The sequence below is a fragment of the Hypanus sabinus genome, chromosome 4, assembly GCF_030144855.1.
Source record: "Hypanus sabinus isolate sHypSab1 chromosome 4, sHypSab1.hap1, whole genome shotgun sequence".
In the NCBI taxonomy this organism is placed as follows: Eukaryota; Metazoa; Chordata; class Chondrichthyes; order Myliobatiformes; family Dasyatidae; genus Hypanus; species Hypanus sabinus.
This window is the reverse complement of record NC_082709.1, coordinates 114,628,181-114,651,372: the sequence shown is the minus strand read 5'-3', so window position 1 is coordinate 114,651,372 and position 23,192 is coordinate 114,628,181. Positions and strand designations below refer to the sequence as shown.

The 23,192-nt window shown below is 42.5% G+C and overlaps 1 protein-coding gene across 7 annotated transcripts in view; it reads left to right on the top strand.

The window, feature by feature from the left end:
- The window catches only part of LOC132393124 (rho GTPase-activating protein 6-like), a 532,445-nt gene extending 526,713 nt beyond the window's left edge, over positions 1 to 5,732 (top strand). For all 7 annotated transcript variants that reach the window (XM_059967953.1, XM_059967955.1, XM_059967956.1 and 4 more), the window contains exon 12: positions 3,836 to 5,732. In XM_059967953.1, the coding sequence (XP_059823936.1) occupies positions 3,836 to 4,563 (728 nt within the window). In that variant the 3' untranslated portion in view covers positions 4,564 to 5,732. The remainder of the gene's footprint in view (positions 1 to 3,835) is intronic.
- Positions 5,733 to 23,192: the final 17,460 nt, after the last annotated feature.

Below are 23,192 nucleotides of genomic sequence, written 5' to 3'. Positions count from 1 at the left end.
TTTTACCTCGTGGCTCTTGAACTCAATCCCCAGACTAATGACAGCCAACAAATCACGTGACCTCTTAGCAACCCTATCAATGTGCGCAGCACTTTTGAGGGACGTAGTTTTTCGAGGAGGTTACAAGGAAAGTGGATGAAGGGAAGGCAGTGGATGTTGTCTACATGGACTTCAGTAAGAACTTTGTTAAAGTCCGGCATGGGAGGTTAGTTAGGAAGATTCAGTCGCTAGGTGTAAATGGAGAGGTAGTAAATTGGATAAGACATTGGCTCAAGGTTGAAAGAGTGTAGAGAAGGTTTACAAGGATGTTGCCGGGCCTTGAGAAACTGAGTTACTGTGAAAAGTTGAATAGGTTAGGATTTTATTCCCTGGAACGTAGAAGGATGAGGGGAGATTTGATAGAGGTATATAAAATTATGATGAGTTTAGATAGAGTGAATGTAAGCAGGCTTTTTCCACTGAGGTTAGGGGAGAAAAAAAAACAGAGGACATGGGTTAAGGGTGAAGGGGGAAAAGTTTAAAGGGAACATTGGTGGGGGGGCTTCTTCACACAGAGAGAGGTGGGAGTGTGGAATGAGCTGCCAGATGAAGTGGTAAATGTGGGCTCACTTTTAAAATTTAAGAAAAACTTGGACAGGTACATGGATGAGAGGTGTATGGTGGGATATGGTCCAGGTGCAAGTCAGTGGGACTAGGCAGAAAAATGGTTCAGCACAGCCAAGAAGGGCCAAAAGGCCTGTTTCTGGGCTGTAATGTCCTATGGTTCTATGTCTCTGTTCTTCCACACTGCTAAGAATCATGCTTTTATATTCAACCTTGCAAAATCGATCACTTAACTCTTTTCCAGGTTGAATTCCACCTGCCATGTTCCAGCCCAGCTCTACATCCTGTAAATATCTTGTTGCAATCTACATGTTTCTAACATCAACATGTTCAAGAATTTCAGCCTATTTTATAGTGTCCTTACAATCATCGCAGCCCCTTTCACTGGTGAATACTGAAGCACTGTATTCATTTCACACCTCACCTACCTCCTCTGACTCCAGGATATGTTTCCTCTACTATCTGTGATCGACCCTACACTCACTCTGGCCATCCTACTGTTCTTCACATACAGCATGTGTCCAGATGCATTAGGGTTTTTCTTAATCCTATTTGCCAAGGCTTTCTCATGGCTTACCCTGGTGTTCCATTTTCAATTCTACAGCTCCTTTGTAACTTTTTAGAATCCTGCCTGATCCCTGCTTCCTAAACCTTAAGCAAACTTTTTTCTTCTTCTTGACTAGTTTTTCCTCATCCTTTGTCAACCATGGTACCTTCACCCTACCATCATATCCCTGCCTCAATGGGCAAAGCTATCCAGAACCCCATGCCAGTGCTCCCTAAACAACCTGCACATTTCCCCGAGTACATCTTATCGCAGTTTTTGCTCCCCAGTTCCTGCCCAATAGCATTATAATTTATCCTGCTCCTATCCCTCTCCAGGGCTATAGTAATGGTCAGGGACCTCTCCAACTGACAGATCTGACACTTGACCTATTAAGGTCAAATCTGAATCAATGGCAACCAGACTGAAAAATATATTAAGTAGTAAATTAATCAGGCAAACTAAAATGAGAAAAATAATTGTAATTGCTGTTCTCAGCTATTGGAATTAGGACCATTGGATAGCTCTTTCATAAGCACGTGTTGCAGAAAATATTTCCTTTACTATACGATTTAACAGTTGAACACACACGACTCTGCAGACGGGTCAAAAATAAATTGACGGGGGAATGTAGAGGGTGAGGCAGAGGTATGGCAGACACTTCTGTGTGTGGCCTGAAACATCAACCATCCCTCTGCATCTATGGATGCTGCCTGACCTGCTGAATTGTTTTTTGACTTTATTCTATGATTCTCCATCTTCTGACAAGATTATTAGGGCCCTAGGTTAAATTTGGAATTGCCGTGCAGAGCTGTGGCCACTGTGGACCATAGATGGGCTGTGTTCCTCTCTAGGAGTTGAGAGTTGGGCCATTTTTCACTTTGCAATCACTTTTTATTTTAATACTGAAAGTTTAAGTAATAACAATTTTGCATGCCATTTGAAAGAAACTATGATGTCTTGTATGGTTTTCTAGACTTGCAACAGTTTCTGTTCCACACTAGCTGTTAGGTATGAGCTAATTGTAAAACCATGCACAACTAGCTTGGCAGCACTTATTGTGTACCTCACTGGAGAGAAAAACAATCCAATCATTTCTGCATGTACTGAATAATCGTCCCACAGAGGTCACAAATAATTAAATTTTGTGCTGAGGCAGCTTGGATGACATTTTTGAATCTTACAAACTGGACTTCAATGTGATTTTTTACTTATGTGTGCATGTTGTTTTTCTTAATTGGGCTCTACCCACCTCCTACAGTTGGAAACAAAAGCCCCTCCAGTGATGAGTGCCAATGTTATTCCCCACGGCCTGATTCCTCATGCCAGCCCAGCTCAGCAGTAGGATTCCTGCCTTGGAGTCACAAGCTGAGGAGTTCATGTTCCTTCTGAAGGCCCAGCCTGAGAATGTAGTGCCTACCTCCCCCAGTCAATATTGGTAAAGTGTGGTTGTAAGGTCTTGCAGTGTGCAAACTGGCTTCAATATTTTCTATATTACAATATTGACTACACTTTGGAAGTACTTCAGTTACAGAGATAGTGGACACTGGTCAGCAAAATCGTCCTATTCATTTTTATCTGGCTTGACCAATGCTCCAGATACCCCAAGTATTATACAGGAGAAGATGTTTGCCCCAGTCTTGCATAAAGACAGACCCATACTCATCAGTACCACACGCAGTTAGGCCTGCATCCATCTACTTCTTCTCTATCCAAGTATTTGCCCAAATGCCTTTTAAATATTGTAATTGTATCTGCCTCTCAGTCACCTCCAGTCACCAGCACCCTTTGTGGAAAAACCTACCCCACAGATCATCTGTAAATTTCTCCCCTCTCACTTTAATCCTGTGTACTCTCAACTTAGACTCCCTTGCCCTGGGAGAAACCGTCTGGAGAAACCTACCCTATCTAAGCACTCATAATTTTTTTAAGTATCCAAAGGGTCACCCCTCAGCCTCCTGTAGTCCAGTGAGAATATACTAAGCCTATCTAATCTCACTTTATAACTACAGTCATCCATTCCTGTTCTTTGCTGTTGATTCCATGCTGCCACATGTCATGACCAAATCTGTCATAGTGCTCCCCCATTCTCTTCTTACCTATTTAGCTCCTGTGGCCTGAGGTTGTAAGGCAACTTGTTCTGCGGAGGAGAGGAAAGGGTATGGATGAGTTTTGCTGATTCTGGGTGGATGACAGAGCTGGCAATGTGTGATGACTGCAAGATGTGAGTGCAAGAGTTGTAGAAGTCTAAATAAGCGAGAGTGAGATGAGGCTCGTGAATTACAGGCTTAGACCTGGATGTTGTTATCAGATGAGTGACACAGGGCTTTAAGCTATGGAGGCAGATGTTGAGATTGAAAATGTGTCTCTTAATCTTTAATCTCTTCCCTTGTTAATAGCCTTCTTACCAATGAAATATTCTCCCCATTGACTGTCAAAATCCTTTGAAATTCTGAACATTAAGCTTGCCTATTAGGATTATGAGCCTGGCTTCTGTAGTTTGTCCATATAATTGAAAGGTATTAGCATATTTTTATCACTATTCATGAATGAAGCAAGTATAACTCCATTGTATTAAACTTAAGACAAAAGTATTACTGAATTTGCCAGATGTAACTTCCTCTTACATTTCTTAGGTTACATTGACTTTGGAAAGTTGACGCCTTATTCTTTCTTTTCTTTGCTTAGGTTTATATGGCAATATTTACCGAACCAGCCCATTACAGCAAAGACAGTGTTCTCTTTCCCAGGGAAACCTCTTAGTGGACTGGCCTGTGCCTCAAGCCTGTTCCACATTGTCTCTAGACAACACAAAGCTGCCCGTCCGAAGAACTCACACAACTGCAGGGGCACCCGAGTACAGGGCCCACCCTCCCGTGAGTCGTGTCTGCAGTAGTCCACAAGTGGCAGGAAGTAAGAAAAACATTCAGCTAAGCCTGGAATCACTGTGTCTCAGACGTGACCAACGCTCCACAGCAAGTGCGGAAGAAATTTTTCACAGAACCTCGGACACCTCTTTCTTACACAAGAAGCCGTGGCTAACCTGCTTCAAGCACGGGGACATCAATCGTAACGAGAGGCGGCCCCCTCCGCCCTACCCCATTGTACTGAGGCAAACCTTGTCCAGTAACTCTGTTACACATCAAGAACAAGCTTTGTCAAGGCATCATAATACTCAGCCAAGCTCAGCTCCAGCAGGAGAGCTGGAGGCGACGGTATCCAAACCATCGGCAGCCGAGCCCCGCGAGCAGGACTTGGTTCCGCCCGACAGTGAGAATGAAGCGTGGTCCAAACAGTCAGACAATAAGAACAACTTAACAGAGCCTGACTGGGTGGAATGGCAAAGGGAGCGATGGCAAATCTGGGAGCTCCTGTCAACGGACAATGCAGATTCTCTTCCTGAAACTCTAGTATGATAGCTTGAGCTGCTGGAATGCAGGCCTTGTTTAGGTGTCATGTCATAATTTTTTAAAATCTAAATTTATCCTATCATGTACACAAAACATATTTTTATATTTGTGTGATATTTTTACTTTTTACTTTTCAGGTGTAAAACTACACAGTCTTCAATATTCATGTAAAAGCCAGTGTGTCTCTCAGCACTTAAAACACAAGCATAGGACAATGCATTTGAATGTTGCTGTAGCATAAACTATACATGAAATATATAAATATCTATTCAGTGATTTATTTTCCAATGATTTGTATTTATATGTACATGTTTGGACCATTGTATGTCTTGAGAGGTTATGTTCAGAACTACATTCAGTGGGAGGGGATTGGAGCAGGAGATTACTGCCTGGACGTCCCTTATTTCATGCACTTATCATGTTGCTAATAGCCAAAAGTAACAGAAAAGTGTCCCTGTTGTCTACCAACTTAACGTAATTCCCTCTTGGTTAGCTTCTTCCAACTAGCAGGCAGTTACAGGAAATTCTTGTCAATTGACTAAATGAATTAGCCATTGCTTTATCAAGTTTTGACAATTGTTGTCAATTTTCTTTTGAGGATACCATTTATTTTTCAGCTCACATGTCACCCCTCAAATACCAACCAGTGCTCCCTTCAGCCATGTAGTACCTTATTGGTGCTAAACCTACATAGCAAATCTTCAAGTAATTTCCGTTCCCTTCTCCGTAAGGAAATGTTCCCCACTCGATAGAGATGGTTGTATTTTCAATTTGTGATTATTGAAGGGTTAGTGAAAGACAATCCAACTCCAGCTCCAATGAAATGGAAATATTTTTGCCTGGCAGGAATTGAGAGATTATATATTTTAAATATGGGAAAATGATAAGTATTTTTTCATGTATTCAAATGAGGGATTTGCATACAATGTACCTTTTAAAACCAGACTAAGTTACAAATTCATGTAATATGTGTTTTATTTTCAGAAAAAATGTTTATTTTATAATATTGTATTTTATCTAGTTCAAAAACTGGGTGAGCACATGAGGGGTAAATGAATAGATTACGTAGAGACAGTTGTGATGTATCATCTTACATTGTCTTAAACAGATCTATAGTCATCTACAGTGCCATTGAATTAAAAAAAGAACATTTAAAAGCAAGATTGATTCCTGAGTATTTCTGAATTGTAAGGACCAGTGCGGATTATTGGGATTGAATTGGCTTTATTTCTTACACCCTTCACATACATGAGGAGTAAAAATCTTTATGTTACGTCTCTGTCTAAATGTGAAATTATAGTAATTTATAATAAATAGTATGTACAATAGGACAGTCAATATAGCCCAGAAATACAATTGTATCGGTGTGAATTAATCAGTCTGATGGCCTGGTGGAAGAAGCTCTCCTGGAGCCTGTTGGTCCTGGCTTTTATGCTGCGGTACCGTTTTCTGAATAGTAGCCGCTGCAACAGTTTGTGGTTGGGGTGACCCAAGTCCCCAGTGATCCTTTGGGCCCTTTTTACACACCTGTCTCTGTAAATGTGTTGAACAGAGGGAAGTCGATTAAGGGAAGTGCAGTTCCCATACCAGGCAGTGATGCAGCCAGTCAGGGTGCTCTCAATTGTGCCCCTAAAGAAAGTTCTTAGGACTTGAGGACTCACGCCAAACTTTTTCAACCGTCTGAGGTGAAAGAGGTGCTGTTGTGCTTTTTTCACTACACAGCTGGTGTGTACAGATGACGTGAGATCCTCGGTGATGTGGATGCTGAGGAATTTAAACTGTTCTCCCTCTCAACCCCAAATCCATTGACATCAATAAGGGCCAACCTGTAGTCCACAACCAGCTCTTTTATTTTTGCAACATTGAGGGCGAGATTGTTTTCTTGACACAGGCTTCTTCCCTGTAGGCGGCCTCGTTATTATTTGAAATAAGGCCAATCAATGTGCTATTGTCAGCAAATTTAATTAGGTTGGAGCTGTGGGTGGTGACATGGTCATGGGTATACAGAGAGTAAAGGAGGGGGCTTAGGACACAGCTCTGAGGGGCTCCTGTGTCGGGGATCAGAGGTGAGTGATGTTAACGATGGTTTTAATGCAATCTGTTAATGAAACATGAACAGCCCGTTTAAGACCCTGTCCATTTTTATTATCAATGCTACTTCATTGTTTATTTTTCTAAGATATTTCATGTTGAACAGGCCCTTCAATTTGTGGCTGAAATAACGTGCATGAAATAACATATCATTATATTGTGTATTGGAGGAGGCATGAGTTAATATGATGAGGGTAGGTGGTTGACTAATTGTATGATTTTGATTCTGTATTCTCCTTTGTCGTCCGGATTTGGGCAAAGTGGGACATAGGATCCTCATTGATGGCTTCATCTGTATGAGAAACTACCTTTACCTAAACAAGTGCAGCTCACAGGTCTACAGAGGTGCTTGCTTGTCATTTACCTTCTGTCCTCTGTTCTCTTCCCCGTTTATTATTTCATATTTACACTGACAACGCCATGGTCCATCAACCCTCTCAGACCCATGACTAACTTAGCAGTCTGGCAGGGAATTATCATTGATTAATCATCATTTCCTACCACTTTTAACATTAGAAGCACGGATATTATAAATTTTAATGAAACATTGATATTATAAGGTACCGAGGCAGCACTTCAGTGTAACGATTAGCGGCACACTTCACAGCCTCTGCGATCAGTGATCGGAGTTCAGTATCCAGCTACAGTCTGTACCTTCTCTGTGTGACCACATGGGTTTCCTCCAGGAGCCCATCTCCAGTTCCCTTCCATGTTCCAAAGGCACACGGGTTAGGGTAGTAAGCTGGTGCCGGAAGCGTGGTGACAATTGCAGGCTGCCCCCCCCCCCCCCCCCCCCAGCACATCCTCAGACTGTGTTGGTCTTTGATGCAAATGATGCATTTCACTCTATGTTTGGATGTTTCGATGTACACAAGACAAATAAATAAAGTTCATCTTTAACCCCTACCATTAGCCCTCGTTCCCCTATCGGTCACTCCATCCACATTTCTTGTAGATTCATTGGGATGAGAAACAACCAGTTTTCCCTCACATTCAGCCTGCTGTACGTTGTGAAACTCTGGAATTTAGAGTCATAAAGAAGTATGGTACAGAAACAGGCCCTTCAGCACATCTAGTCCATGCCGAACCATTTAAGTTGCCCAATCCCATTGACCTGCTCCAGGATGATAGCTCTCCACAAGCTCAAACTGAGCTTCAAGCCCCACCTCCCATCCCTCCCAACAACAGATGCTTGCTTCTCTCTGTCACTGGTAGCTTTCGTCAGTCTCAGCCTTTCCATCGATGAGGCACTTTTGGTCAGCGATGAAACTCTCGGAGGTGTAAGCTGTTAATGATAGAATGTTAATAAAGGGACAAAGTGGCTTTGGCTATAATTAAACATGTGAAGGTTCAATATTTTAACGTACAAAAACTGGGTTATTGAGCTCAGGTGAGACAGTAACATTTCAGAAATCTCTGAAGACCAAACATCTCCAATTTGGTCATTTCCATGTTTTACAGGAATGGATTGAGACAGGTATCAAACTCACTCTCTGGAAACAGGTTTGCTGCTAGCATACTTTAATGAGGCTGAATGCCTCAGATTTAAACTGCCTGTCTAGGTCTTGTGAAAGTTGGGAGCTGATGGGAAGTGTAGACTTTTCTTTGGAGAATGTACATAGCTTTAATTGTAAGGTTGAAAGGAGTAAGGAGTGTTTCCTATTGGTCCCCTAGCTGTTTTACAGCCTTTCATCACCAAAGAGAACTTACTTTCACATCATCTACATTTATATAGCAATTTCAACAGGCTAAAATTTCAAATATGATTTACAAGAATCAAAAGTTTGAATGAGTTCAGGTTTTGAAGTGTGTAAGGTGGGGTGACTAGCCCCAGAAGAGATGTACCTGGAAGGATTGAGAGTTTGAGCTGAGGATGGAGTGAAGGCAGGAAATGCTACAGGAGCCCAGAAATTCTTTGTATAAGAGTGGAAAACCAGCAGATGGAGGCCATAGACTCAAAGCTCAAAATACATTTGTTAACAAAGTATGTATGCAATATACAACCCTGAGATTTGTCTTCCCACAGACAGTCACAAAACAAATTCATGGAATCTATTCAAAGGAAAAAATCAAACCCCCGATGTGCAAAAAAACAGAATAAATCGCACAAACAGCAAAAAAAAAACCAGTTAAAAACACAGGATACAAAACATCATATCACAAAGACATTGAAAGGGTCCAGGTATGTTCAGTTCAGTTCAGTTTAATCCAGTGCTGTCTCTCTCGCTACCAGTGCCAGCTTGACCCGATCAAAATTGCACAAAACAGCAAGAAAGAAAAGGAGTGACTACAGAGTCCAATCCACAAAGCGCGTCGATTAAACTTGCCCAAGACTCACCCTCCAGCAGAATCACGTGGGAGGGAGCCAGAGAGGCTGTTTGTACTCAGGCACCTTCCTCCGGGAGCAGTGGGTGGGAGGTAGAGACCAGTTATATGCAGGTAGACAGAACTGAACATCTACTTGCCTTCTACTCTCGTCCTCATAGATTTCAAACTTTGCTCAATGACAATCAGTGAGAAACAGAGTCAATCATGGGTTTGCACCCTGTCTCCAGGCCGCACACTTCGCTCGAAATCTCATCAAACCCCGTCAGCGACAGCAAAGTGCCAGATCACTTAATCGGCCCAAAAACACACCACTAAAATGTAGATCACAGACTCCAATACATCTGAAAGAAAAAGATTAAGTGAAAAAAGTTGTTTCATGAACTGAAGTATGTCATCTTGGGCACGTTGTTTGCTAGCACCATCTTCGTAGACCATAAGACATAGGAGCAGAATTAGGCCATTCAGCTGATCAAGTCTGCTCCGCCATTCCATCATGGCTGATCCCAGATCCCACTCAACCCCATACACCTGCCTTCTCACCATGTCATTTGATGCCCTGACTGATCAGAAAACTGTCAACTACCGCCCTAAGTATAGCCACGGACTCGGCCTCCACCGCAGTCTGTGGCAGAGCATTCCACAGATTCACTACTCTGTGGCCAAAAAAATTCATCCTTGCCTCTGTTCTAAAAGGTCACCCTTCAATTTTGAGGCTGTGCTCTAGTTCTGGAAACCCCCACCATAGAATACGTCCTCTCCACATCCACCTATCTAGTCCTTGCAACATTCAGAAGGTTTCAATGAGATCCTCTTGCCTTCTTCTAAATTTCAGTGCATATAGCCCCAGTGCAACTAAACACTCCTCATATGTTAACCCCTTCATTTTCAGAGTCATCCTCGTGAACCTCCTCTGGACTCTGTCCAATGATGATACATCTTTTCTGAGATATGGGGCTCAAAGCTGTCGACAATACTACAACTGCGTCTTATAAGACCAGTGTCTTATCAAGGCTCAGCATTATCTCTTTACTTTTATATTCTATTCCCCTTGAAATAACTGCCAACATTGCATTTGCCTTCTTTACCACAGACTCAGCCTGTAAATTAACCCTCTGGGAATCTTCCATGAGGACTCCTAAGTCCCCCTGCATCTCTGATGTTTGAAACTGCTCCCCATTTAGATAATAGTCTGCACTATTGTTTCTTTTAGCAAAATGCATTATCATACATTTCCCAACAATGTATTTCATCTTTCTTGTATATTTTTCCAATTTGTTTAACTCCTGCTGCAATCACATTACTTCCTCAGTACTGCCTACATCTCCACCTATCTTCGTACCATCTGCAAACTTTAACACAAAGCCATCAATTCCATTATCCAGATCATTGATAAACAGTAAAAAGTAGCAGTCCCAATACTGACCCCTGAAGAACACCTCTAGTCACTGGCAGCCAATCAGAAAAAGCCCCCTTTATTCCCTCCCACTTGCTGCCTCCTGCCAGTCAGCAATTTCTCTATCCATGCCAATAACTTTCCTGTAACGTCATAGGGTTTGTGACACCTTATCAAATGCCTTCTGAAAATCTAAGTAAATGACATCCACTGCCTCTCCTTTGTCCACCCTGCTTGTTACTTCCTCAAATAACTCTAATAGATTTGTCAGACAAGACTATCCTTTACAGAAACCATGCTGACTGTGACTTATTTCATCATTAGACTCCAAGCACCCTAAATCCTCATCCTTAGTAATGGACCCCAACACTTTCTGAACCACTGAAGTTAGGCTAACTGGCCTGTAATTTACCTTCTTTTGTCTTCTTCCCTTCTTTAAGAGGGGAGTGACATTTGCAATTTTCCAGCCCTCTAGGACCATGCCAGAATCAAGTGATTCTTGAAAGATCATGACCAATGCATCTGTTATCTCTGTAACCTCTCTCAGGACTCTGGATGTAGTCCATCTGGTCCAGGTGACTTATCCAACTTAAGACCTTTGAGTTTGCCTAGCACTTTTTCCTCTGTAATAGCAGTGGCACTCACTCCTGCTCCCTGACACTCATGTACCTTTGGCATGCAGCTAGTGTCTTCCACAGTGAAGACTGATTGACCAAATATCAAATCTCACCTCCCTTTAATTCTTTATATAACTGAAAGAAACTTTTAGTATCCTGCTTTGTATTATTGGCTAGTTTGCCCTCATCTTTTCCATTCTTATAGCTTCCAGCATTCAATAGGTTTCAATAAGATCCTCCATCATTATTCTAAATTCCAGTGAGTACTGGCCCAGAGCCATCAGACGCTCCTCCTATGACAAACCTTGCAATGCCGGAATCATTTTTGTTTACCTCCTTTGGCTCCTCTCCAATGTCAGAACATCCTATCTTAGATAAGTGGCCCATGCTTGTGCAGATACTGTATAAAGTGCTGCATCAGTAGCTCGGCTTGGCTACTAATGGATGCCCACTGTTACCTTGAAACTGGCTGCTGTTCTCTGACTTCACACCACCTTTGATTGATGCCCACCTTTAACCAGTCCTACTTGCAGTTACCAAGCCATATGATAGAGATCATTAGAGATAGTTGAAATATATTGACATTGTAGTTGAAAGAGAATGGTGCACTTGAATTAAAGTCCAGACAGCTCAAAGCCCTGCCTGTCAGTTGACAAGAATAATCTTTTTCAAGGGAGGAAGCATTGGGAGACCATCTTTGTGATCATGAAGGGTGTACCAGACACCATCTCTTGATTCCTTGGGGATTCTCATCTTTGAAGAACCTTGCTGCCAAGTTAGAGAATTCTCTTTCCTCTCCATATGAGGAGATGTGGCCCAGATGATGGGACTGAGATGTACATCCAACCTAATATACACATCTTGAGCAAACACGAGGAAATCTACAGATGCTGGAAATTCAAACAACGCACACAAAATGCTGGTGGAACACAGCAGGCCAGGCAGCATCTATAGGGAGAAGCACTGTCGCCGTTTCGGGCCGAGACCCTCCATCAGGACTAACTGAAAGGAAAGATACTAAGAGGTTTGTAAGCGGGGGGGGGGGGGGAGGGGGAAATGCAAAATGATAGGAGAAGACCGGAGGGGGTGGGATGAAGCTAAGAGTTGGAAAGGTGATTGGCAAAAGTGATACAGAGCTGGAGATGGGAAAGGATCTTGGGATGGGAGGCCTAGGGAGAAAGAAAGGGGGAGGGGGGAGGGGAGCACCAGAGGGAGATGGAGAACAGGCAGAGTGATGGGCAGAGAGAGAAAAAAAAGCAAATAACTAAATATGTCAGGGATGGTGTAAGAAAGGGAGGAGGGGCATTAACGGAAGTTAGAGAAATCAATGTTCATGCCATCAAGTTGCAGGCTACCCAGCCGGTATATAAGGTGTTGTTCCTCCAACCTGAGTGTGGCTTCATCTTGACAGTAGAGGAGGCCATGGACAGACATATCAGAATGGACAGTTCACATCTTGAACTGTCTGGTATGGAGCAATGCTAAAACCTTCCTTCCAAGGTGTGACCGACATGAGCAATATTGAGTTGTTTAAGTGAAACAAGTGGTACAGGTTGTCCCTGGGTTATGAGCACCAACATATAGACACTTGCGTGTGCAAACAAACTCCCACAGTGTTAAGTTCAAAAGTCTGGCTCCCATTATTCCTAAGAACAGCAGAACTAATATTCTCTCTCCACTCTTAGTCATTGTTCTTTCTTAACAGACATCTGTGTTTTTGATGCCATTCATTTCAATACAGAGAATGTAAGAAATAGTCATAGGAATTGCCCATCTGGCCTGTCCAGCCTGCTCCACCAGTCAATAGTACCTAGGCTGATCTGGCAGTGGACAGAGCTTACTGTATGGAGTGATTTTTTGAGTATGTTGGTGCTTAAGGACAAAATTGAATTATGGATATCAGTTGAAAACAAAACCTGTTCATTTACTGAGGATGGCTCATGTTCTCTTGTGAATAGCAAATTGCGACACCTTACATTCTGTCTGGGTAGCCTCCAACCTGAATATTGATTTCTCCTTCCAGTAAACAAATTTCACCTCCCCCTCCCCTACTCTAACTTTTACCTCTTCTTACCTACCTATCACTTCCTCTGTGACCCCTCCTCCTTCCCTTTCTTCTATGACCCACTCTTCTCACCTATCAGATTTCTCCTTCTCCGACCCTTGACCTTACCCATCCACCTGGCCTCAACTTTCACCTTTCAGCAAGCCTTCTCCCCACCCCACCCCACCCCACACCTTTTTATTATGGCATAATCCCCCTTCCTTCCCCGTCCTGAAAAAGGGTCTCAGCTTGAAACATTGACTGTTTATTCTGTTCCATAGATGCTGCCTGACCTGCTGAGTTCCTCCAGCAGTTTGTGTGTGTTGTTAACAACCAGTCCCCTAGTCTCCCTTTTACCAGCAGAGGGCACTAGTGCATTGCTCAATAGCTTCACTAAACTACAAATTCTATTCTATGCAACATTTCAAAACAGATTCTCCTTCATTCATTTACACAACGGCAGGGAAAAGGGACCCTGCTCTGAAAGAAGAAAATGCTTAAGAGCAAACTTGAAATTCCATACATTCCAAAAATTCCATATTTGATGACTAATTATGGAAATATACTTAACATTTTTCAATTGTCCAGAAATTTGATAGTTGGGCATCTGGCACACCGATTGCAGATTCCCATGTTCCCATTAACACACTGGGGCCCAGATACTCTTACTCTTTTTAATGCATCATTGCTCTGGTTCCTGCACTCATGTAAAACTGTCCGAGGCTCGGTTTCCTGCACTCCCTTGGTTGACTGGTAAATTTATTATACGTTTGAAAATCTAGTTGAGTTGTGCCGCAACAGTCCCTCACCCAACACCAGCAAATCCAAAGAGATAATTATCAATTTACGGGAGGAAGAAGCCAGAAGTTCATCACCCAATCCTCATTAGGAGATCGAAGGTGGAGAGTAGCTTTAAACTCCTTGGTGTTATTATATCAGAGGATCTGTCCTGGGACCAGCAGATAAGTGCCATTGCAAGAAGACATGACGGTGCTTCTACTTTCTTAGAAGTTTATGTAGATTCACGTGTTACCAAAAACTTTGACAAACTTCTATAGTTGCATAATGGAGAGTATTGTGACTGGCTGCATCACAGCCTGCATCACATCAAACCAATGTCCAGGAATGGGAAAGACTACAGAAAGTGATGGAGACAGCTCAGTCCAGAGGCAAAACTCTGCCCACCATTGAACATTTTTGCATGGGGAATTATCACAAAAAAAAAGCAGCATGCATCATCAAAGTTCCCACCATCCAGGCCATGTCTTCCTCCCTTATCTTACGTCAGCATACTGGTAAATCTCCTCTGAAGCTTCCACATCCTTCCTTAAATGAGCTGTCCAGAACTGAACATCATATTCCAAATATGGTCAGAGATGAACTTTATAATGCTGCAACATCACCTCGCAGTTCTTGAACTCAATCCCCTAACTAATGAAGGCCAGCACTTTGTTAGCCACCCTATCAACTTGTCTGAAACTTGCCCACAACCTGGACCCCAAGATCGCTCTGTTCCTCCGCACTGCCAAGAATCCTGCCATTAACTTCGTGCTCCGCCTTCAAGTTCAATCTTCCAAAGTGTATCTCTTCACACTTCATTAGACTGAACTCCGCCTGCCAATTCCTCACCCAACCCAGTCTATATCCCGTTGTAACCTGTACTAACCTCCCTCATTTCCCCCAACAACTCATGCAATCTGCAAACTTAATATTCACTCCTCCACTTCCTCTTCTAAGTCTTTTGTAGACATCAGGAAAAGCAAAGGTCCCAGAACCGATCGCTTCAGAACACGATTAGTTACCAGCTTCCAGGGAGATCTGCTGGCTTCTGAGGGCAAGCCATTTCTGAATCCATTACCCATCATCAGATCACATCCCCCTGTAATTTTTCATAACCCTCGACACAATGCACAACACTACTTATTTTAGCATCATCAGCAGGCTTACCAACCATGCCTCGTACATTTACATCCTGATTGTTTATATAAATTATAAATAGCAGAGATCCCAGCTCCAACCTCCATGGCACACCACAAGATGCAGACCTCCAGTCCAAGAAGAAAATCCTTAATCATCACCCTTTGGAGAACGTCTAGCCTGTTGGTGTCCCTGGTCATGTCAGACATTGCAGATAACTTTTACAACTACAATATACCATCCCATCTCCTGTACTCAATACTTTGATTTATGAAGGCCAATGTACCAAAATCTCTCTTTACGACCCTATTTACTTGCGATGCCACCTTCAAGGAATATTAGGTCTGTATTTTCAGGTGCCTTTGTTCTACTACATTCCTCAGTGCCCTACCATTCACTGTGTAAGTCTTACCCTGGTTTGTCCCTCCCAAAGTGCAACAGCGCAGTCTTGTCAGCATTAAATTCCATCACCCATTTCTCGATCAATTTTCCCAGCTGGTCCAGATAATTCTTCAAGCTTTGATAGAAATTTCGCACTGTCCACTGAATACCCAGTCTTGGAGTCACCTGCAAACTTACTGATCCGATTTACCTTATATCATCTAAATCAGGGGTTAACCTTTTTTTATGCCATGGATCCCTTTTGCAGGCCAGTGAAGCCTATGGAGCCCATCACAGAATAATGTATTCAAATATATAAAATAAAATACATTGGACTACAAAACAAATCAATTATATTGAAATACTGTTATCAAAATATAAAAATCAAAATTGTTTACATATGTGCTTCTTTATTAATGCATTAAATAACAAGACCATACATTTCAAATATCAGCGAGTTAAAAGTGAATTTTATTTTTTAAAGACATCAGTGTATGAAGGCTTTTGTTGCTTAGCTTGAATAAGAGCATTAAATTGTGACATGGCCTTTGACAAAGCAACACACATGTCATGTTGAGTTTCCAATTGATTTCAATTTTTTGTTTTAATGGTTACAAGCCTGAAAATCCTGATTTGGGAAGATATGTTGTTGCAAATGGGATTAAAGCTTCCATAGCTCACTTTACAAGGCAAGGATAGGTTTCCCTCAAGAAGCACTAAAATTCTCTGAGGTTTTTTGAGATAAACTCTAATTGTAGCAGGTTTTTGCCCTAAGACACTTCAGGACTTGTCCTCTTGAAACCCAGTGCACCTCTGTGCGGTAGAGAAGCAGTTCATATTCTGTATCTATTTCTTGACAAGGTCTTTTAAAAATGTAATTACTCGGAGACCTACTTCTAATAAAGTTGATGACTTTTATGGCTGTTGACGAAACTTTTTTTCAGGATTGTTGGAAAAGTCTCTTTTGCCAGTGCATTCTATGTAAAAAATAATGAGTGACATTGATGTAGGGAACTTGTGGCGACCCATTTCCTGGCACATCCGAACCGGCTCACAATTAGATAGCCTACGGGGGTTTGCGAGCACAGAGCTTTGGAACCTCTGCGCCACGGGGGGCAGGTTGAGGGAGGCTTAAAAGTGAGGCTGAGGATTTCGAATAAAGTTTTTTCCTTCGACTGCAGTTACCGACTCCGTGTCGTAATTTTAGCGCTGCATGTAGCACACCGCTACAAACTTCCTTTTTATTTAAAGTAGCTAAACCAGATGTATTAGCAAGCACTGCAAGAGCTCCATCTGTGCAAAGAGTGTGTAGTTTTTCTTTCCAGTCAATGTTTTGTTTGGCAACAAAACTTTTTATCATTTCCAAAACATCGATGGCCTTTGTAGTTTCCAAAATGGACTCACAAAATAAGAATTCTTTGATGGCATTAGCATACATATAATGGACAAAAACAAGGAGCTGACTACATTGAGAGAAATCTGTATTTTCACCCAGTTGCATACAGAATGGGAAATGTGAGGCTGACAATTCCTCAATGACCTGTTTCAATATGTTAAAAGAAATATCAGCTATTCTAGAAAGTATCACATTATTTGATAATGGAACTGCTTCCAGTTTTCTTCTGTTCCAGTCCACAAATATGTTTGACTGTCTGCAGGCTTTTCTGAACTCTCTCCAATAGTGCTGAGCTTCCCTTGTTTGTCAATCCAGTAAGCAACTTTATAGGATGCTTCAGGAAAAAGGTTTTTGTGAAATTGCAAATCCAAGTTTTGGAAGTGTCCCAACTCTTTCGAATTGAGCTTTCATCGCATGAAAATAATCCTGCAACTTTAGATGCATTTTCAGAACGGATAGGCGTGAGGTGCACTTTCAGATTTGCTGACTTCATATTTCCATTTGCAAGAATTTTTCCGCACAAAAAGACACTGCGGCTTTTGTGTCCTGTCAGGTCCATTAGTGCAAGCGAAACCACATAATGCATACTTCTCATCATGCTTCCTTTTCTTCCACATTTCAACTTCAATTGTGTCTGCAAAAATATAAAACAAGTAAAGCTAAGTTAAATATTTGATTTAATTGATAGTTCTTGAAACTCAATATTTTTAATGGATTTTAAGTACTTTGATAAATCTGCTAAGAAATATGTAATCTGTATGTTAAGTGAAGTGTACAATATTCAGGAAATTTGTGTGCCCAGTAAGTAAAATAAGGCAGGTTTTACCATTTATCCAAAGATGTAACAGTCTTAATGGCTTTAAGATTCTCAGATAGACACAAGGATTAAAACAGTAGCCCTGGCAGTGTGTCCTTCCTGGAATTTGGTAAAGTTGCATGGCTTTCTGTGCCTTCCTAAAAACAATGGTTCTCATTTCTCACATGGAAATATAGAAAATAAGTGCAGGAGTAGGCCATTCGGCCCTTTGAGCCTTCACCGCCATTCAGTGTGATCCAACTCAGAACCCTGTACCTGCTTTCTTTTCATACCCCCTGATCCCTTTAGCCACAAGGGCCATATCTAACTTCCTCTTAAATATAGCCAATGAACCAGCCTCAACTGTTTCCTGTGGCAGAGAATTCCACAGATTCACCACTCTCTGTGTGAAGAAGTTTTTCCTCATCTCGGTCCTAAAAGGCTTCCCCTTTATCCTTAAACTGTGACCCCTCATTCTGGACTTCCCCAACATCGGAAACAACCTTCCTGCATCTAGCCTGTCCAATCCCTTTAGAATTTTATATGTTTCAATAAGATCCCCCCTCAATCTTCTAAATTCCAGTGAGTATAAGCCTAGTCGATCCAGTCTTTCTTCATATGAAAGTCCTGCCATCCCAGGAATCAATCTGGTGAACCTTCTTTGTACTCCCTCTATGGCAAGAATGTCTTTCCTCAGATTAGGGGACCAAAACTGCACACAATACTCTAGGTGCGGTCTCACCAAAGCCTTGTACAACTGCAGTAGAACCTCCCTGCTCCTATGCTCGAATACTTTTGCTTTGAATGCCAACATACCATTTGTCTTTTTCACCACCTGCTATAACTGTATGCTCACTTACAATGACTGGTGTACAATGACACCCAGGTCTCGTTGCACCTCCCCTTTTCCTAATCAGCCACGATTCAGATAATAATCTGTTTTCCTGTTCTTGCAACCAAAGTGGATAACCTCACATTTATCCACATTAAATTGCATCTGCCATGAATTTGCCCATTCACCTAACCTATCCCAGTCACCCAGCATCCTCTTAGCATCCTCCTCACAGCTAACACTGCCGCCCAGCTTCGTGTCATCCGCAAACTTGGAGATGCTGCATTTAATTCCCTCGTCTAAATCATTAATATATATTGTAAACAACTGGGGTCCCAGCACTGAGCCTTGCGGTACCCCACTAGTCACTGCCTGCCATTCTAAAAAGGTCCCGTTTACTCCCACTCTTTGCTTCCTGTCTGCCAACCAACTCTCTATCCACATCAATACCATACCCCCAATACCATGTGCTTTAAGTTTGCACACTAATCTCCTGTGTGGGACCTTGTCAAAAGCCATTTGAAAATCTAAATATACCACATCCACTGGCTCTCCCCTATCCACTCTACTAGTTACATCTTCAAAAAATTCTATAAGATTCGTCAGACATGATTTTCCTTTCACAAATCCATGCTGACTTTGTCCAATGATTTCACTGCTTTCCAAATGTGCTGTTATCACATCTTTGATAACCGACTGAAGCATTTTCCCCACCACCGATGTCAGGCTAACCAGTCTACGATTCCCCGGTTTCTCTCTCCCTCCTTTTTTAAAAAGTGGGGTTACATTAGCCACTCTCCAATCCTCAGGCACTAATCCAGAATCTAAGGAGTTTTGAAAAATTATCATTAATGCATCCACTATTTCTTGGGCTACTTCCTTAAGCACTCTTATTCATTCACAGTCAGTTTTAAGATGTGCAGTATTTTCTCGGAGTAATAATACACGAGCACCACTTGTAAAACACACTGCGTGGGCACGTCTTTACTTCATTACATAGAGAGTGGACAAAAAGGAAATACAAAGAGAAAAACAAAAGATAGATGAAGAACCTCTGACACTCACAAAGCTTATAACTCTGTGCATGACTTGAATTACTTCGCAATCTGTTAGCAACAATAGATGTTACTTTAAACAACAAACTTCAGCAGTTATCCCAACCATCAGACTTGTAGCCGGCAAACCTGTCCGTGTTGCAAAAGGCCACGCGGCCACACGGAGTTAAGAATTCCCATTTGAACTGTTCAGTTCTGCAAAACTTCACCAAGCGACAAAAGTGACTCACCTCCTTCCACACATTGGTCAAAAAACAATTGTAGATAGCGAATAATGGAAAGCGATGTGGAAGCCTGGGTCACGCATGTGAGAACATGTGACTTCACCGTGTGGTGGCTGAGTAATAGTAGGCACAGGGCTTCCCGATAGTTGGCCAGCTGTCGCGCACAAGCGTCTGCAGAGAGGAAAACTGTGCTCACATTCAATCTAGCAGCAGGTCTAATAACTACTGTATTAACTATCGTAAATACCTGTGATATCTATTGGGGACAATGTCACAGGTACTACTAATGCTACTGTGGTTTATTGCCTACATTCATAATTGATGGAGGTGCTAAAGTTCAGTTAGAGGTTAGTGAAAATGAAGGTGTAATTTTTTTTCCATCCAAGTTCACGGACCCCCTGGAATCTATCCATGCACCCCCAAGGGGTCTGTTGACCCCAGGTTAAGAACCCCTTGATCTAAATCATTAATATAGAGTAGATGAGAAACAACAACTGATCCCTGTGGCACTCCACTTGTCGCAGACAACCATCTATTTCCACTCTCTGGTTTCTCCCGCTGAGCCAATGTTGAATCCAGTTTATTACTTCACTTTGAATGCCAAATGACTTTACCTCCTGGACCAGCCACCCATGCGGGATTTTGTCAAAAGCCTTGCCAAATTCTGTGTAGACAATATCCACTGTCCTTCTTTCATCAATTTTCTTGGTAGCCCCCCTTCAAAGAATTCTATAAGATAGGCATGAAGTGCCACATGCAAAGCCATGTTGACTATAACCTAATCAGGCTCCAACAGCCAAATACTTATATATCTTGTCCCTTACCATGCCTTCCAATAATTAACCCACGATTTATGTCAGGATTTAATTTTTTGGCTTATTCAATGGAGATGGAGCAGTATTAGTTATCTTCCAATCTTGTAGTACCTCATCTGTGAATAACGACATTTTAAGTATGTCCGGCCAGGGTCCCTGCAATCGACCTCACAATCTATCTTGTTCAGATCTTGCGCCTGATTGTTTACTTGCACTGCGCTTTCCCTGTGGCTGTCACACTGTATTCTGCGTTCTGTTAGTGGTTCAACAGATCCATTGAATATCAGAGAAAGTAAACAATATACAACCTGAAATTGTTACTCTTTGCAGACACCCACACAGCAAAAAAAAACACAACAAAAGAATGACAGGAACGTAGGGACCCCAAAGCTCCCTTCCCCCCCCCATGCACAAACAGCAGCAAAGGCGTCAACCCCCCTCCCCCCCTCACCTGCTCCAGCAACAGCACCGAACCCCTGCTGCCCCACACTGCACGGGCAACAGCAAAGCCCCCAAAGAGAGCACGGTCAGGGGTCCATCCCAACACTTTGGTATCTCGGGCAGGCGGTCCCTTGCTAGTGAGGGAGATAGATGGCTTCCTCAACAAACAAGAGTGGGAGCTTACAGTCTCCGGGTCTCCCAACTCGGAGACCAACAAACTCTCACTCACCATCAAAAGAGAAGAGAATGGTTCTCTTGAGTTAAGGGGCCTCCTTCTGACAGCAACTGGCGCCACCTGCTGTCTTGATGTTTCGGTCTCCTGCGACGCTTCTGTTGGCGACAATGGCAAGGAACTGGATCGACTATGGAAACGCACACCGAAGACACACGTCTTTCAGGCCGTACCTGGAGATATCGAAGTGCCAGGCTGCGCAGCAGGGCCGAGAACCCACCGCTTGCAGAGAACCGTAGTTTGAGCTGCAGCTGTAGATCACAGACTCCGACAGGACCCCAGCAGCCTTGAAAAGACAAGAGAATCATGAGAAAAAAAGAATAAACCATTTCGCAGGTGAGCTGGAAGAAGTCACATAGGCCTGAAAAATGTCTGGCACCATCTTTTCTAGCTCCTCCCTTGTACCACCTCAGTGCACTGTGTAATGATTTGATCTGTGTGAACAGGTTTTTCACTGGAATTGAGCAGATTGTGGGGAAAGCTCGTTCTCTGTACTGAATATGTGTAACAATATTAATAAACCAAGCCAAGCCGGAACGTCAATTATCAATCCAATCAGCTATCTCTCCCTAGATCCAATGTGATCCAATCTAACCTGCCCTGAGGGATTTTGTTAAACGTCTGGCTAGATCATAAGACCATAAGACACTGGAGCAGGATTAAGCCATTCAGCCCATCGAGTCAGCCCACCATTCCATCATGGCTGGTTGTGGATCCCATTTAACCCTGTACACCTGCCTTCTCATCACTCCTTTGATGCACTGATCAATTAGGAAACTATCAACTTCCACCTTAAGTATACCCACTGCAGTCTGTGGTAGAGCAATCCACAGATTCAGTACACTGTGGCTAAAAAAAATTCCTCCCTACCTCTGTTCTAAAAGGTCGCCCCTCAATTTTGAGACTGTGCCCTCTCGTTATGGATGCTACCACCATAGGAAACATCCTCTTCACATCCACCGTGTAGAGTCTTTTCCATGTTCCATTGAGTGCAGCCCCACTGCTGCCAAATGCTCCTCATTGGTTAACCCCTTCATTCACAGAGTCATCCTCGGGAGCCTCCTCTGGACTCGCTCCAATGACAACACATACTTTCTGAGGTATGGGGCTCCAAACCTTTGAGAATACTCCAAGTATGGCCTGACTAGTGTCTTATAAAGCCTCATCATTATCTCCTTGCTTTTATATTCTATTCTCCTTGAAATAAATGCCAACATTGCATTTGCCTTCTTTACCACAGGCTCAACGTGTAAGTGAACCCTCTGGGAATCTTCCATGAGGACTTCTAAGTCCCTCTGCACCTCTGATGTTTGAACCTTTTTCCCATTTAGATAATGGTCTGCACTATTGTTCCTTTTACCAAAATGCATCATCATACATTTCCCAATGTTGTATTCCATCTGCCTCTTTTTGCCTGTTCTTCCAATTTGTCGAAGTCCTGCTGCAATTGCATTGTTTTCTCAGCACTACCTACCCCTCCACCTATCTTCATATCATCCACAAACTTTGCTACAAAGCCATCAATTCTATTATCCAAATTTTTGACAAACAACGTGAAAAGTAACGGTCCCAGTACTGACCCCTGAGGAACACAACTAGTCACTGGCAACCTCATGTGTGGCACCTTATCAAATGCCTTCTGAAAATCTAAGTAAATGACATCCACTGCCTCTCCTTTGTCCACCCCGGTTGTTACTTCCTCAAAAATACTCTAACAGATTTGTCAAGCAAGAGTTCCCTTCACAGACACCATGCTGACTTTGACTTATTTTGTCATTAGTCTCCAAGTACCCCAAAACCTCATCCTTAATAATAGATTCCAATACTTTCCCAACAACTGAGGTTAGGCTTACTGACCTATAATTTTCTTTCTTTTGCCTTCCTCCCTTCTTAATGCATCTGTTATCTCTTCAGCAATCTCTCTCAGGTCTCTGGAATGTAGTCCATCAGGTCCAGGTGACTCATCCACCTCAAGACCTTTGAGTTTGCTGAGCACTTTTTCCGCTGTGATGTCATTGGCGCTCACTTCTGCTCCCTGACACTCACGGACCTCTGGCACACTGCTACTGTCTT